The 15470-nt window shown below is 45.1% G+C and overlaps 1 protein-coding gene across 1 annotated transcript; it reads right to left on the bottom strand.

Annotated features, from left to right (window-relative positions):
• Nucleotides 1-7813: 7813 nt before the first annotated feature.
• On the bottom strand, nt 7814-15044 carry LOC119462807 (NADPH oxidase 4-like). Its single transcript, XM_037724047.2, has 4 exons — nt 14779-15044; nt 12872-12949; nt 10998-11098; nt 7814-8447 (listed from the first exon to the last, which is right to left on the bottom strand). The coding sequence occupies exons 1-4, from the start codon at nt 14962-14964 to the stop codon at nt 8327-8329; spliced, it is 486 nt and encodes a 161-aa protein (XP_037579975.2). The 5' UTR covers nt 14965-15044; the 3' UTR covers nt 7814-8326.
• Nucleotides 15045-15470: the final 426 nt, after the last annotated feature.

Genomic DNA, 15470 nt, shown 5'->3' with positions numbered 1-15470 from the left:
ACGAAACTGACACACGTACTTCTTTATCTTTCTCGGGTCACCGCGTTTCACCATCTAAGAAATGTTATCGCTCATCGCAGGACGCGCCTGCATGTTTCGGAAATTTCTCGAATCTTATCGATGGTTCTATCCTCTGTCTGTTGTCACCGAACCTTGTGTAATCTCAGTGTATGTATGCGCGACGCGAATTGTGTAGTACTTTGTGGAAAATACGCCGGCACCAGCGATTACTCTGCTTGGAACTATGCTGGCACCTTCGAAAACTCATGCATAAAAGCCGACTCGCTTGACCCGCTGATCAGATTGCGACGATCGCCGACTGTGTTTGCCGCTAATGTTGGGCTTCGAGTGTAACTTGCTTTTGTGGGCACAAGTTCGTCCAATAAAGAATCAGTTTCGTCATTCACAGTTTTACGACTTCTTTTTTTGTGTGCCACCACTACTACGTGACAAAACGGTCGAGCACATAGCCGGTCCTCGCCGAGGGAACCATGTCAAGGTAGGCCCACTCGGTGCCAAACACCCCCCTCATGTAGTGCGGAAACCACTTGTTTTCGGTCTTCGAGAGGTCGATGTTGCAGTCCCTGCAGATGGTGAGCGGCATGTTTCTTTCGTGAGTGTTATCGCAGCAAGGTATGAAGGTAATCTTGCTGCAAGCTATTCGGTGCACTGACATGAATCGCTGCGCCATGTGCTTGGTGGCCCCGGAACTTACATAGTCGGCGGCAACGGTGATGTTTCGGCCGCTGTATGCTACGTGACCTATGCAGATGTTTCTGACACTGTTGTGCAATAGCGAATGATCGACTTGGGGCGACAGATCTAGCGTGACCGGTTCGATAGCCAAATGATGAATGTAGACGTTCTTGTATATGGCCACGCCGGCGCATCTTCATCTGAGGCGCTTACTGTTCCCGATGAGTTCAAACCCGCTCCACCTTTCCGAGAGCACGAGTACGTCTGTCGAGGAAATGACCGCGTCTCCCTCGAGATCCCTGGCGAGATCAAGCAACTGCACGTCGATGGCGGCAAGAATCACGCCTTTCTCAAAGTTGTGTTTCTCGACAAACTCCTGGGCCTGCCCCAGGTTCATGTTCAGCTTGTTGTCGGCAGAGCCTGCCATGAGGTGGAACTGGAGCTGTTCGCTGGCATTTGTCAGACAGAAGCCGTCAATACTGCATGGTGGCCCGGGACAACGCCACGTACACGAGCTAAAGGGGGCACTTGCGGTCATAGTCGTACACTATACTTCATTCTTCGTGGCCCCCTGGGACTTGTGAATTGTGACAGCGTTTGCCTGCACGAAAGGAAACTGAGTCCACCGGCAGGAAACGTTCTTTTGGGCAATTAGCGCGTTGGTAAAGGTGCGTTGTCCGATGGGCATGCAATTCATATGGACGCGAGGATTCTTCTGTCAAATATGCTGCGCCTAGGAACACCCCACAAGGCCGACGGCCAGCCACGGGAACTGTAGCCAGAGTCGCACAGTAGAATTGTTATCATCGGGTTCGAAGCACTAAATCGTTCCCATGCTGCCTTTCACAAGGCCGTCGGTGACATTCATGTTGGCTGTGATCCTGTGAGGCTTGTCCATGCACCGTGACCATTCTGCTGCGAAGCCCACTCATACCACTTGTCTTCATCGTAGCCAACTTCGCACTGCCTTGGAAGAGGTACTCCGGCTTCTCGCATACGACGATCTTGTCATTAGCCGGTCTGCACACGTCTTCCAGACATCAGCCGCTGTACCATCTGGTGCGGCCACTAAATTTATTTTCTTTGGCACTTTCTCGATTATATCTATGCTACCCTATCCTTGTTTTAAAGCAGCGAAAACGTTCACCAGAACTGTAGTCAAAATGGTCCCGCTCTTCGCGCTAATTTGACTGGTCTCTACCTGCCTAATTCTCCATCTCCCCTTTTCATATTAACGACAATTCTAAACCTGACTTACCTGTAATCATTTACGCAAGGACAGCACGATCTCCGCAATGCTTCGGTTGGCACAGAATACCAAATTTGAAATTTTTGTAATACATTGCTTGCCTAGGGCTGTTCCTTGTCCACTTCTAGTTATACGTTTCCGGGAAGAGATTGCATTGATTATTGGAAATCGAATACTTTCAGTGAACTCAACAAACATATGTGCTCAGCCGTTTTTATGATCTATAAAAATGAGAAGCAGGACTTCGCGGTTATGTTCGGTTTCTTTCCTCAACAGTTTCGGTCGGTAGACCAACCTTTATCAAGGGCTACAGTAAGTTCTCTGGCACAGACTCTTCATATATATATATATATATATATATATATATATATATATATATTGTAGCTGTCCGGGTAGATTAACTAACCACCAGACGTAACTTCAGTAAGACGGGTGTTGTCCGCCATTTAATATTATTCTACGCCAACCCTTCTTCTTCCTCTTCTTTCACATTCCAGAAATAGTCCGCTTCACCCTCCCCGGCTTCTTTTGTTTACACCTCCTGGTGAAATATTTGAAAACGTTTCCGATTGAGGTGCACTCAGATTGACCGGTGGCTCCCAGGTACCAAATAGTCTTCAATACACCGTGCTGCAATGACGTTTTAACGACGGGGAAGGGTCCGTAAAATGTAGCGTTGGTTCCTTTCCTTTCCTGACTAGGACTCGGTATTCCACTTCTATATCTGGCATGTCGTTGTTTCGCCTCTTGTCCAAGTTCCCCTTCATGCGCTGTCTGTAGGCGTCTTCTTGTCTCTCACTTTTCTTGACCTCACTAGGTACAAGCTTCTCCAGGCTGCCGAGTTCGCTATCCGCTGGGAGAGTAGGTACAATTCCAGAGGTGGCAAAGAGAGGACTACATCCTAAACCACTCGTATAAGAACGATTGTGGTGTCTTGTAGCAGCCTCGAGGCAGCACTTCTAGCCACCTCGGAATTTCGGGTACATCTTCATGTATTGCTTGATGTCCCTTATAGCACGTTCAGCATGACCGTTTGCTGCAGGGTGGTAGGGTGAGCAGTACTTTAGTGTAATCCCATGATCTCGTATCCAGTTGACTAACTTTTTGCTCCAAAAGGCCGGGCCATTGTCTCGCACTATCGTCTTTGTGTTTTGGAAGCATTCAGCTTGAAGAAGAGCAATGACACTGTTGGCGTCTTCTTTTCCTGCCTTGGCAGTGATCATTCTTGTGCATTCGTCGATACTGAGTAAAAACGCTTGAGTTTTCTTTGTGCCTTCTCCCTTCTTTTTAAGTTCCGCAAAGTCTAAGTGAATGACTTCAAATGGGATGCTTGAATGCTTTGGGGTTATCATCACATCTGTCGCCTGCTTGAATTTCACTTTGTTCACTTGACATAGGTGGCACGTGTGAATGTAGTTTCTGATGTCACCCTTCATACATGGCCAAGTAAACCTTTTCAGCAGTTTGTTGTAAGTGTGCCAGAAGCCGTCATGTCCCCCCGACTCTGGACTGTCGTGGTATAGTTGAAGTATCTTGGAAACCATTGTCGATAGCACGTGATATCTTACGGCCACAAACTTCATTTCCTCAGTGCCTTCCCGCAACTTGACGTGATTTATTTCTTCTGGGTGTTCGCTTGTCTTGTGGACAAGTAATCTAAACATGGCGTCCGCATCTGTCAGTAGTGGGCCTTGCCGATGTGATACGTCAAAGTCGAACTGTTATAGTTAACATATCTCGCGATTAGAGCATGCCGGCTGTACCATGCCTAGGAGATGAGTCAAAGCTTGATGATCGGTAAAAATGGTGAATTTCGCCCCTTCTAGGCAGGTTCTAAAATATTGTACAGCTTTTAAAACTATCAGCGCTTTTTTTTAGTGGTAGTATATTTGATTTCAGCAGGCTTCAATGTATAGCTGTATTATCCAACGACGTAGTGATTTTGATGATCCGATTGTCGTGGTGACTTCTGATATCGCACTACACCCGTTGCTTAGCGCAACGCATCAGTATTGAGCGCGAAAGGCAAGGAGAAGTCTGGTATGCGTAGGATGGGATCTGACGGTAACAGTTCGACTAGTTCGCCATATGCCTTTTCACATTCCGGATCCCATTGGAACCAGACATGACTTCAGTAAGACGGGTGTTGTCATCTATTTAATCTTATTCTCCGACAACCCTTCTTCATCCTCTTCTTTAACATTCCAGAAGTAGTCCGCTTCATGTATATGCAGTCATTCCTTGCAAACCTGTTTTCCAGCCTCCCTTTCCCCCCTTTAACAGTGGCGTCGTGCAAAGCTACATGATGTTCTGCTGGGTCCTTTATCACTGCTAATTCAACGTCCTCATAGAGTCGCGGAACTGGAGCTACTAGCTATCTAACATTCCTCAGCCACGCTACGGTGGCTAGATGGGTAGGTGTGCCGACCGGCGCGTCTGGAGCATAGTTCACCACTTCACCGCGTCATGGCGCAAAATTGGCGCTGCGGTCAGTAGAACGGTTCCGCAGCGCGCGTCGTCTGCTACAGGGGGCTGGCGGCGAGCAAAAAATAAAGCCCGTATTTTAATAGTTGTATGTCGTCTGTTCGTGTCAGTTTCAAAGCTGAAGAGCTCCGCGTCTGTCGTACTGTTTGCAAGTTCCTAAGCGATGTGGAATGTTCCAGGTCGGAAAAATGACCAGCGAGATTAGCGGCGGCATTGCTCCACCAAAGACCACCAAGGAGACTTACTGCTTCGCTCCGAACTGCAAGTCGGGCTCTAAATTTGTGAGAAAGACAGCGGATATGTTCCGCTGTCTGACAGCGGAAATGTTCACCCCGGGCTGCTCAGCAGCTTGCTCTGTATCGGCGACGTTAATGAGCAAGCCGTACACCGAAAAGCGTCCGTCTATGAGCTCCTCGACATTGGAAATTTGCAAGCCGCACATGAAGTGCTCAGCGCCTGCGACATCGAGCACCGCTGCGCTGCTACAGGGAAAAGAAAAGTGACTCTAGGCTTATATTCTATATAGCAGGCTATGTAGCAAGGAAGTTCCTGCAAAGAATCAAGTGCTCCGATTGCTCAGGGACATTACTGAATTCAACAGAATGAGTAGTTCAGGGCTGTTGCTCCCTTTTGAAGCACAAAAAAAACTGGTAGCATCACTCGAAGACGCCTTCAAGCTGTGCTTCACTTTAAATGAGTTACGAAGCAACAGTATCGCCAACTTTACATTCTTTCTGCAGCTGAATCTTCCAAATTTGATCGGCTGTGAGCGGCAGAAGAAAGAGCTCACAAACGATGTTGTGAAGTTCTATTCAATTACACGCCTTTACTTTCTTGTCAGAGGAAAGAACACGGCGCGCGAAAGAACCAGAGAGAAGAGGAATCACCTGAAGCGGAGGCGTGTGCTGTGAATAATGTTATGATGTGGTGGACCAACGTTGCAACCTTGCTGGTGCTAGGCTATTTATTTTGGTGCGACTGCTGACTGAAGTTATGAGAGCGCTTCCTGTATTTGAAATATATTCATGAATCTAACCAATGACGTATTGCTTTATTTTATTGCAACCAAACAGGGAACCATATGCACTTACCAACACAATTCGTCTCGTAACAATTTAAATACCGTAACTGGGGCAGCAATAAACACAATAGCTGGATTTATCGAAATTGAAACATTAGAACTCACTAAATATTACGCAAACACGTTTCCATATACCGTATAAAACCACTGCAGTATTGTTTTATGCATGGAAAAAATGCATCTACGTATTTAATGCAATAGGCTGGAGTGCCGCTTTTGTACCAATAAATATATGTGACCAATCGCCAAGCTAGAAAATTTACTTCAGCATATCGTGTCTTCTGAGTAGACGACAGTAACAAATTCCCCATTCTGGCTTTGCTTACTCTGCTCGAAACGCCATTGTATAACGCCTACTTCAAAGCTAGAGCAGAGGCAGCGATACTATCAAACACGCTGCTCGACTACACAGCGCAGCCGACGTTGCGCGCAGCTCAGCCGTTCTACTGTCCGCAGCGCCACTTCTGCGTCATGATGCGGAGAAGTGGTGAACTACGCTCTATCGGCACACCTACCCATCTAGCCACCGTAGCCACGCCATCGTGGGCTTCCAGTTCTTTTCCTACATTTTGTCCCTATGGACCACGTTCTAGAAGCAATGGTCGCGTGGTGTGACTCCCGTGACCCAAAGCATCGGAGTGACGTGTAGCGTTCAACCATGTGTAATTGTTTCCCGTAACGTGTTACTCCAGTACCAGCTTGTAATTGCAGCTTCGACTTCGAAACCTACACACACACACAAACACACGGAGGTCTGCACAAATTGTAGCGATTGTTATGGGGAGGCATAACTCTGCCGGCTAAACTACTCGCTCATTCGTGTTCAGATTTTGCGGAGAAATAGAAGTTTGTAGTGAGTTTTATTTTTATTGCGAAATTTGGGGCCATTACTTAGCAGTTTCGTGATCAATAACGGTTAGTGGACGTAGTCTATGGCGATGCTACTAAACGATATCTTGCAACGTATCATGGTAGCCGTACATACACATGTACGTATATACATGTAAGAGTGTGTAATACGTCCTTCTATCCGGTGGTTAATAAGTCGTAAGTAAAGGCACATGTACAAAATCAACCAAACGCAAAATCGACGAACCCAAACAGACGAAGCGTCACGGTCCGCTCAATCGGCTACAATGGAAGTTGAATAAAGGACGTGCGCTGTGCGAATGGGCGCTCGCCTAACTTAGACGATCATCGTAAACGCGTTCTGCAGGGGTTTCTTTAAAGCGATAGCTTTCTGTGGCTCTTCAACCCACATTGCAACATGTACGTATATATGCTTCTGCCTCGCCGTTTATACGACCTTGAGGGTGACCTTGATACATGGATATATATATATATATATATATATATATATATATATATATATATATATATATATATATATATATATATATATAATTTCGAATGGCTCGTTTTGAACTTTGGGACGTATTCTAGGACGATCACTATCGGCGATGTCACTTTCAGTGTGCGCGAATAGGCTGGTTAAGGAATACGTCATGCGAAAGCAACAGTACCGCCGAAAGTGATCGTTCAAGAACACGTCCTCCGGGGTGCCCTTCTGCACATCGTCGAATTCCGCCATATGGTGGAATTCTGTAACAGCGGCATTTTCAGTCGACAATGAGAGTTGATAGGATGGTGCATTTGACAATATGGCGGACCTTGACCATGTCTGCAATAGCAACCCCGGTTTCCCTGGCATGTTTCCGATGCTTTAACAATTACACCGCGGACGTTTGCCTAAAAAGACGGAATAAAATAACTTTACAATTTTCCCTCGTGTAAATCAGCGCTTGAAGACGCTTGGAGCGTTAGGCGAGTTGCAGACACAATCTACTCATAGGAAGTGGGCGTGCGCATCTTCTAGCTGGTGATGAAGAAAGTTACGTCATGCGTTCGTCGTCAAAATTCGCTTCGCATCTCGCATGGCTCTCTGGCGCGTTTCTATAAGATCAAGTAAGTCATGCGTTGCGATTAAAGGCGGTTTAATAGGGAGTAATTGTACCGCTTTCTCTGCAAGGTCCACCATGGTGGCTGAGGAACGCGTTTCTCACTGAAATCTGTAGTGCGTCTGTTTTAATGCGCTTATTTGCCTCGATGGCTCATGAAGATTCGCGTACACAGATTCTCACAGTGCGAGGAATCTGCGTAACTATTCTTGCACTCTTAATGTGCACGTTCTCGCAGATATCTGCCACGCTTTCCACGTGGTATAGATGAATGTGAACGCGCTCAGTTCCTTTCCCGAAAGGCACGTTCCATCGATTCTGCAGAAGAATGACAAAGACACTCACTGCAAACAACATGTCTCAAGTCTAGGACTTATTTTTATTCGTCAAAGAAAAAAAAACAACGTGGCTCTGGTAGTGAGACAACAGAAGGAACTCTCTCGCGCTAAAATAAACGTAATCTTAAACGCGTATTAGCGGGGGCGCGTTGCCGGTAAATAACATCAACTAACAAATAAATAAACGGAGCAGTTGATATCAGGCACAGCGCAGCAGTCAACAACAAATAACAGAACGTCTCTGAAGGAAAGGTCAAGCGACCCGGAAGTCCTCTCTCATTGAGACAAAGGACCCGTTGCATCACCGATGCAGACATTCACTTGCAGAGGCACTTGCTGAGCGTCGTTCCCGTGACAGTCCGATGCACAATAGGTTTGAGTTTCCGGTGATCGAGGTTCAGGTCACTTCTAAAGACAGCACAGCGCAAACAGCGAGTATCACAAGCAATGACTGGGAAGTGCAGCCGGCAGCACCTAAGACGTTCTCGTTCGGCTTGTCCCGCTCGCGGATACGAGAGTCTCAGGCGAAGCTCTCCTTGTAGAACGAGAACTTGTGCCCCGCCAGGGTGGCGATGTGACAGTGCTTCTTGATTTCCTTGTTGAGTGAAGCCGGTCCGCACGAAAACACGGCGACCTTTTGCCTGCAAATATAAGGTCAAACACGTTTGAGGGAACCATCCACGCTGATTACCTAAGTAAGCGAATAATAAATTTCTCACACTATCGAATTATCCTTCCAACACTGTGGGCCAGCGAAATGCATGACATCACCCAGCAAGACTGGGAAAATGGAGCGTTTAAAACGTTAATGGTCATTTGATAATTAAAGCATTGTGTAGGGGTGTGTAATGGTGTGTAACGATTTTGAACGAGTACAGGCAAGTATTTATGGCGGGTCAATGATTTTATATTTTTAAGTGAAACTTCCTGTGCGAAACCCTCCAGATTTTTCAGACCGTCGCTGGGTGCTGCTGTCTGGGTGAAGCTGGATGCAGCACTAGCATCTCTACTGCTCTTACAGGTGTCCCGGATGCTGGCCTTGTTTTCTACGGATACTCAGTAAAAAACTAATGATATATAGATATCATCATTGCAGCCGCGGACAAGATTCCAACTCGAGGAAACGTAGGGTAAACGTAAGACACTAATAGAGTTTCACTGGCTACAGGACTGGCAGTCACTTTCTCCTAAATGCTTACAGTAGTTTTCCGCTTTGATAAAAAAGAAAGCGCACCATTCCTTGGTTGACGGACGTTAGCGTCCCAAAGCAACACAGAGGCTTTGAGAGAGGCGTATACGGAAGAGGGCAGTGGATTAGTATCTGGGACTTTGCAGTGCATGTGCCCGAGTTCAATACACGACAATTTTTCGATTCAGCTTCCACGAGACTGCTAGCACCGCTGCGTGCAATCGAGTATCTAACCTCGCGCTCATCAGGATAGGTAGCCAAGGTGAGTGTGCCACTGCGGTGGGTAATATTGTGCGGACACCTGAAGTGTTGCGCCACAAGCCTGAAGGTTGACGGTGCTATAGAGTGAATGAAGGAAGGCAGGGAGGGACTGGAAGCAAGGATGGGAAGAGAATAGAACTGAAGTAGTGGCAACCGGTGTGCATCCCTTCATTCGTTGACCACGCATACTAAAAAGGCTGAAGCCAGTAAACGCAGTAAGTACACGTTACGTGCACCATGATAATTTGCATAAAGTGCGAATAACAAGCCCCGCCCTTCTTCAGAAGACTTCTCTCTCGTGAGAGAGATCAGCGATTAGGCATCGGCGAACCGTTTGGTCGCCTTGCTATCATGCCAGTCGTGGAATGGGTGACGAGAACCGGAATACCGGCTGACAAAACTCTTGCCTAAAACGCTTCTGTGAATACGCGTCCGGAAGGTTAAAGTTAAGCATTAAAAAAGGAATAAACATTTTCGATTTTCATCGCGTGAGCTTATCCCATGCCGCAGTTTGACAGAATAAATGGCAGTCACTCAAATTCACTCACTAAATATATCTTACGCTCACAGCTCACTCAAACTTGCACTCATCAAAATCACACTAGGCCTCTTTCATAATGACTGGGGCACAATAGGATCGGGCTCACCCTTATCCACTCGTACTGAAACAACACAAGCGCACCTCTGAGCTGAAGCGCAAGTATGTAGAATGTTGGGGTGCGGGCCCATAGCCTCTCTCTTCTCTGCAACAGATCCGTCATTGCTTATTCAGACTCGCGAGTCCGTGCACTCATGTTCACTTGGGCCCACGCAGCCTCATGAAATAAACCGAAACAGATTCATAGAATATTTCGTTCCGACGCCACACCGTTCTCTAAATCTCGACTCTCAAAGATTCGTGGCATCGGGGGCTGAAACACGCTTATTCTCGTTAGCTCACAGTGAGAGTATTTGCTTGGTTATGAGTAAGTTTTGTGTGTAATGGCGTTTCAAACAGCATGTAGTCTGTGTGGGCACGTGGGTTCGTGGGAATGGAGACAAAGAAAACGGGGTAAATTGCGAAATATTTAGAATATTATCTTGAGATTCATTATCGTCTTTAACCGGTTCTGTGAACAGCCTTTACGTAGCGTACTTTTTCCGTAAATCGGAAATCTCCTGTCAGTGAAGTTGTATTTATTAGACACTAGTAGTACGTTAGTCTCGCATTTTTGCTATAGCTATCTGGTTCCAACAGGTCGCGGTCATGGACACATGGACTCAGGATCACGTGGACAAAGCCCCGTATGTAGTTTCAGGGACCATGTGAGACAGGCTTACGTCTACTCACTCAGACTCACAGAAGCTCCGTCTCAATTCGACTCAGACCGGCACCCAACAGACCAACCCAGTCTCTTGCTTATGATGATTCTAACATTGACTGGGCACGATTGAGTTCGCCGACTTATATGTGAAAAAACTACAGCATTTTCTTGCGTCAATGTGGTGCATTTTTCATTTGTGTGTTATTTATTGCAGTTTCCCAGTACTTTTCAGAGCACTTTGCAGCCTGGAATGGCTACAGCTTTGATAAGTATCCTGACAGCAGAGATCAACTATTTGAGGTACTGTAGTTGCACAGCCGCAACTCTGACATTATTTAGTAGATTTTTACTTGTGTACGAAACTCGTAAAGTAACTTCGACAAAACTGCTCCTGAAAAAGACGGAAACCTTAAGGATTAAATGCTGCACAAACTCACCTTTGGTATACCGTCTGCCACTCACGAAACAGACGTGACCAATCTGGTCTTCCCACACGTATTCGGTTCGCAAGTAATTGGTACTTCTGCCAAAATTCATTCTGCGAAGAAAACAAAATGCACAGCTCATATTTACAGTGCACACACAAATGAAAATTTCTTACGACGACAGAACACCTAGAACAAGGCAAGGTACGGCGCAGAGATGCGTCAGCGCGTCACTACTTTATGCACGGTGAACTTGAAAATTTGTAAATTGTGTGGAACGTTGAGTAAATATTAAACGACAGGAAGAGTTGTGAATTTCTTTGGTGAGTGAGTGAAATAACTTTATTGAGGTCCAGAGAAGACGCAGGGGACACCCCGCGCCACCCGGCTAGTCCCACGTAGGAACCGGCAAGCCGAGCTTGGTGCTCGATAACTGCGCTGCTTACGTTTTTCGCGTTAATCGGGAAGTATTTTGACGACCGCAGTGAAAACATATCGATCTGGACAATAAATCGAAATTCAGGCCTAAGCTTCAATGTTTCTAAGTTTGAAAACCCCAGGCATATTTTGTTGCCGTCGCACATTTTCTGACTCAAGACATCTTTAGTACCGATGCACGGGATGTGTTTCCATGCTTCTGTGTGTGTGCGCGCGTACTTACACGTGCTGGATCCGTGTTGGCGTTGCGCGTCAAGGTTCCAGCGCAGTGCTGCTCTTACACCACGAGCAGCCGACGTGACCGTTGTATGCAAGATGCTTGAAATACAGAGGGAGCTGAGCTTGTCGACTTAACCAAAGCACGCCGCTTCTGTTACACTGGTCACGACGCAACACCGGACGTGGAATACATCGCCGGCCATCCATAATCTTAAGCCGACATTCATTCGGCCATCCATAATCTTAAGCCGACATTCATTTTTCTTCTATTCAAACGTTGATGTTATTGTCGTCAACGTACTAACGTGGGTAACGGGTTCTTTGTTTTTGTACTTGATGTGTACAGACTGAGGCATCGATATACTGTTCTCTAGGCGTACTGCCTGCGCAATGCAGCCTCAACGAATGGTGCCGCACGCAGCTAACATCTCACATTTAAGAGTACTACGCACAGTTGCGTGATAAACAACGGGCTACGACGTCTCGATGGTATACCACCATCTGTTATGGTAATCTTGCATTGAAACGCGATGCAAGTACACGGTTAAGTAATTCTGTTCTGTATAGTAGTCAACAGATAAATTGCACCCAGGGCTCACTGATACTGATTTTTAATTCAATTACTGTATTTCCCGATGGAAACATTTTTATTGCGTTCCGCATTTGCTGTGTCAAAGTGTAAAAAGGTGTATGTGAATATGTGTATGCATATAAACATATTTTTGATGTATAGAGCGAGAGTAACTGACGGTGGTCTGCTCTGGACCACCGCAAATAAGGATAAGGAAAGAGAGAAGTACTTCAATTTTCATTTTCATTTACTCGTAACATGGCTACTCAGTCGTCAAGCATCGATATCACGGGTATGCATACTCAGTTGCCACCTAACCGAAAACGTCGGGGTAGCACTCGAAGGAAATGTTCAGTGTCTGTTAGCATTAGGCAGAATATTCCTTTATTTTTGTCGAGCAACCAAGTCCCCTGATTTTATTTATGCACATCAGCCTGATATTACAACACCCAATTGCAAATTTCTGACACAAAGGTTGCAGCTCAATTGCAAGTATTATCGCCGTTGGGGCGATTGCACTACAGTTGCACAAGGAAGATTTGAAGCGATTTGATATGACACAATGAAAAATTACACCTCTCGTCAGGAGTTTGCGGCTTACTGCGAAGTTCTTTGCTGGCACAGAGGAGTGCTCACGCAGTACAGACGTTCTGCTTACCGACATAGTCTCGTGTGGGTTACCTTGCGTCACGTAAAGGTGCATAGTGAAAAAATCAGGCAAGTTTTGTCTCCACATCTGCAGGCAAGACAAAAAGGATAGGCACATTGTTAGGCCACGTTGTAATGAGATTTGGATAGCATGTTTAGCGCCAACGGAAGAGGACAGCAAGGAAGACGGCACCACAAAACGCTAACCTAACCTAACCTCACGTAGCCTAACCTAACCAACACGCCCAACAATCGGCAATGCAAAGAGAACCTTGGGAACTCAGCGCAGTGCGCTACGTTAGTTGATGGCTGCGATTTTTTTTCCTGTTCGCACTCCAGCTCTTCATGTGTAAGCGTTCACAAGCTCTCTCTCAATATCTGTGTTAAATATCGCGCTCGCATTATTTCTTTTGGTTTCTGACCAACCATTATGATATCGACGAACGTCAAGTTAATAGCTGCATATGAGAAATCTGTTCGCGTAGTTACATTTTGGAAGTGACGATATAAAATATATGAAACGGAAAGCAGCGCAAGAAATATTATCAACCATTCTGAAAGTAAAAGAAGTCAGGCGACTGTACAAAAACACTAAATAAATAAGAATAAATAAACGATTTTCAACGCCACGACATCTTTTAAAGCAATATTTTTCGCAATCATTACAAATGTAACTGGTTCCGCTATGTAGAGCAGCTGAGTGCAAACCTGCTGTTATTTGTATATCATAAAAGTGCTGCGTAGAAGCATACTTATATTGCAAAATACGAAACTTTTGGCTTTTCGAGAACCAGTATCACACACGCTTTATATAAGTTAACTGCGTTTCGCCATCCAATGATCGTAATGTGCACTCATTGATAAACGTAATTACACCACTGTGTTCATTCCAATAAAAGCCTTCTGTCGGCGTTGAATATTATGTGCCTATATTTTGGCACGTAATATCTGGGCAAGTTTTTAATCTTTTTTTATTTAAAGCTGTCTTTGAAGGTGTAAACATTTTCGATGAATGATTCACTATAGAAAAACTGCATTTACGTGCTGTACTTTATACATGCAGACGATGAACGCGTTTTTAAGTACAGCCTTTATTAGGAAACGACACGTGTAAACAGCTGGTTAAGTTGGATCATATGACCACCTTCCTATTTTACATAAGTATTGTGAGGCAAACACATTTGCAACGAATTTGTCTACTTAATGAAACAATTTACGTGAATAAATGACGATGCTTTGTAACGAACATGATGAAAACACCAGTACATCCTACTTTCTGAAATTAGGTTTCACACCTACAATAACCTTAATGACCTTAGACGACCCTCGTGTGACTTGCTGTGTCGTATTCGACTTTTATTTTCACAATTTTATCAGATCATAAAAAATGTTCTCCACAGATTGAGAATAGTGGTACTTTTGAACACATTAGGTGAAATAATAAAACCTTTTGTATATCAAATATTTTCATTTTGATAAACAGGTGTCGTACCCTGATTAGGGCTTCAGGGCAGGCTTTGTAAAGACACTCGCATAAAAAAAAATTCACGGTTCCATCTGACAAGGTCGTTCGCCTGTACCACAAGGAGTACAGCGTTCTTAAACTAATTTAATGCTTTCATTTGTTAACATTTACATGGGTGAAGTGACGGAAAAACCTTGTCGGCTCTCTCCTCCAACATTTATACAAATTTGTGCTCACAGAAATATTTTCGCAAGATGATGCATCAGTGGAAGATCGAATGAACAATATACTGTCTGCTGTTATTGTTTCTGTGTTCGTTTGTTTCGATTCGGAAGGCCAACAGGCAGGCCTTAGAGCATTGCTTGGATTATACATCACTATATAGCAGTCACGCTTACATAACTCTATTCGGCATGCAACGGCTTCAGATGAGTCGTCAAATCTTCAAGTACCTCGTAATGAAGGTTGGTCAGGTGATCCGCGAAGGTGGTGAACATGCTGATGCTTCTGCTGACCCAAACTAAGTGGAGGCGTTCAACTCGCAGCACGTTCTTCGAAGAGCTGTGAGGAGAAGTGCGAGAAATCACTTCACTGCCCTTTGTTCTGGTACGTACACAGTTACCCTGTAGGATTGTCATGTCACATCATTTCGTAACACGTCTCATTTTCACTGAATGCATGGCTCAACAGCGTAACTGCTTGTTTACCCCGAAAAAGCTTAAAATGCACACTTGGTTCACAGAAACGCGCAGAAAATAAGGTGCATGCGCAAGTTGCATTCACAAAAAAAAATTATAGTGAACGCTAACGATGTGAACATGACCCTGATATAAATGCACCTTAAAGCAGGCGCTTCCGCCGTGTTATTTCTAGAATCATTTAACTCTTGTTCAGCGGAATTTTACTAAGTCAAGGAAAGTTAAGGTATTACAAACAGTCGCCAAAATTGTCACCACGTCACGCCCCCTTTTTTCTTTTATGAAATTTTTGTAAAAATTTTCGAACCGAAGTACAAAAGTGTCACAATGACCGCTATCGGGAAGCTGTTATAATCATGGCCGACGGTGCCGTCATAATTTTATGGCCGCCAAATGCAGGCAAGAAATATTTTTAACTGTTCTATCCGCACACACCTCTAATGCTA

The sequence above is a fragment of the Dermacentor silvarum genome, chromosome 8 (genome assembly GCF_013339745.2).
Source record: "Dermacentor silvarum isolate Dsil-2018 chromosome 8, BIME_Dsil_1.4, whole genome shotgun sequence".
Taxonomy (NCBI): Eukaryota; Metazoa; Arthropoda; class Arachnida; order Ixodida; family Ixodidae; genus Dermacentor; species Dermacentor silvarum.
The sequence above is the reverse complement of the archived record's forward strand: the minus strand, read 5'-3'. Positions and strand labels throughout refer to the sequence as shown.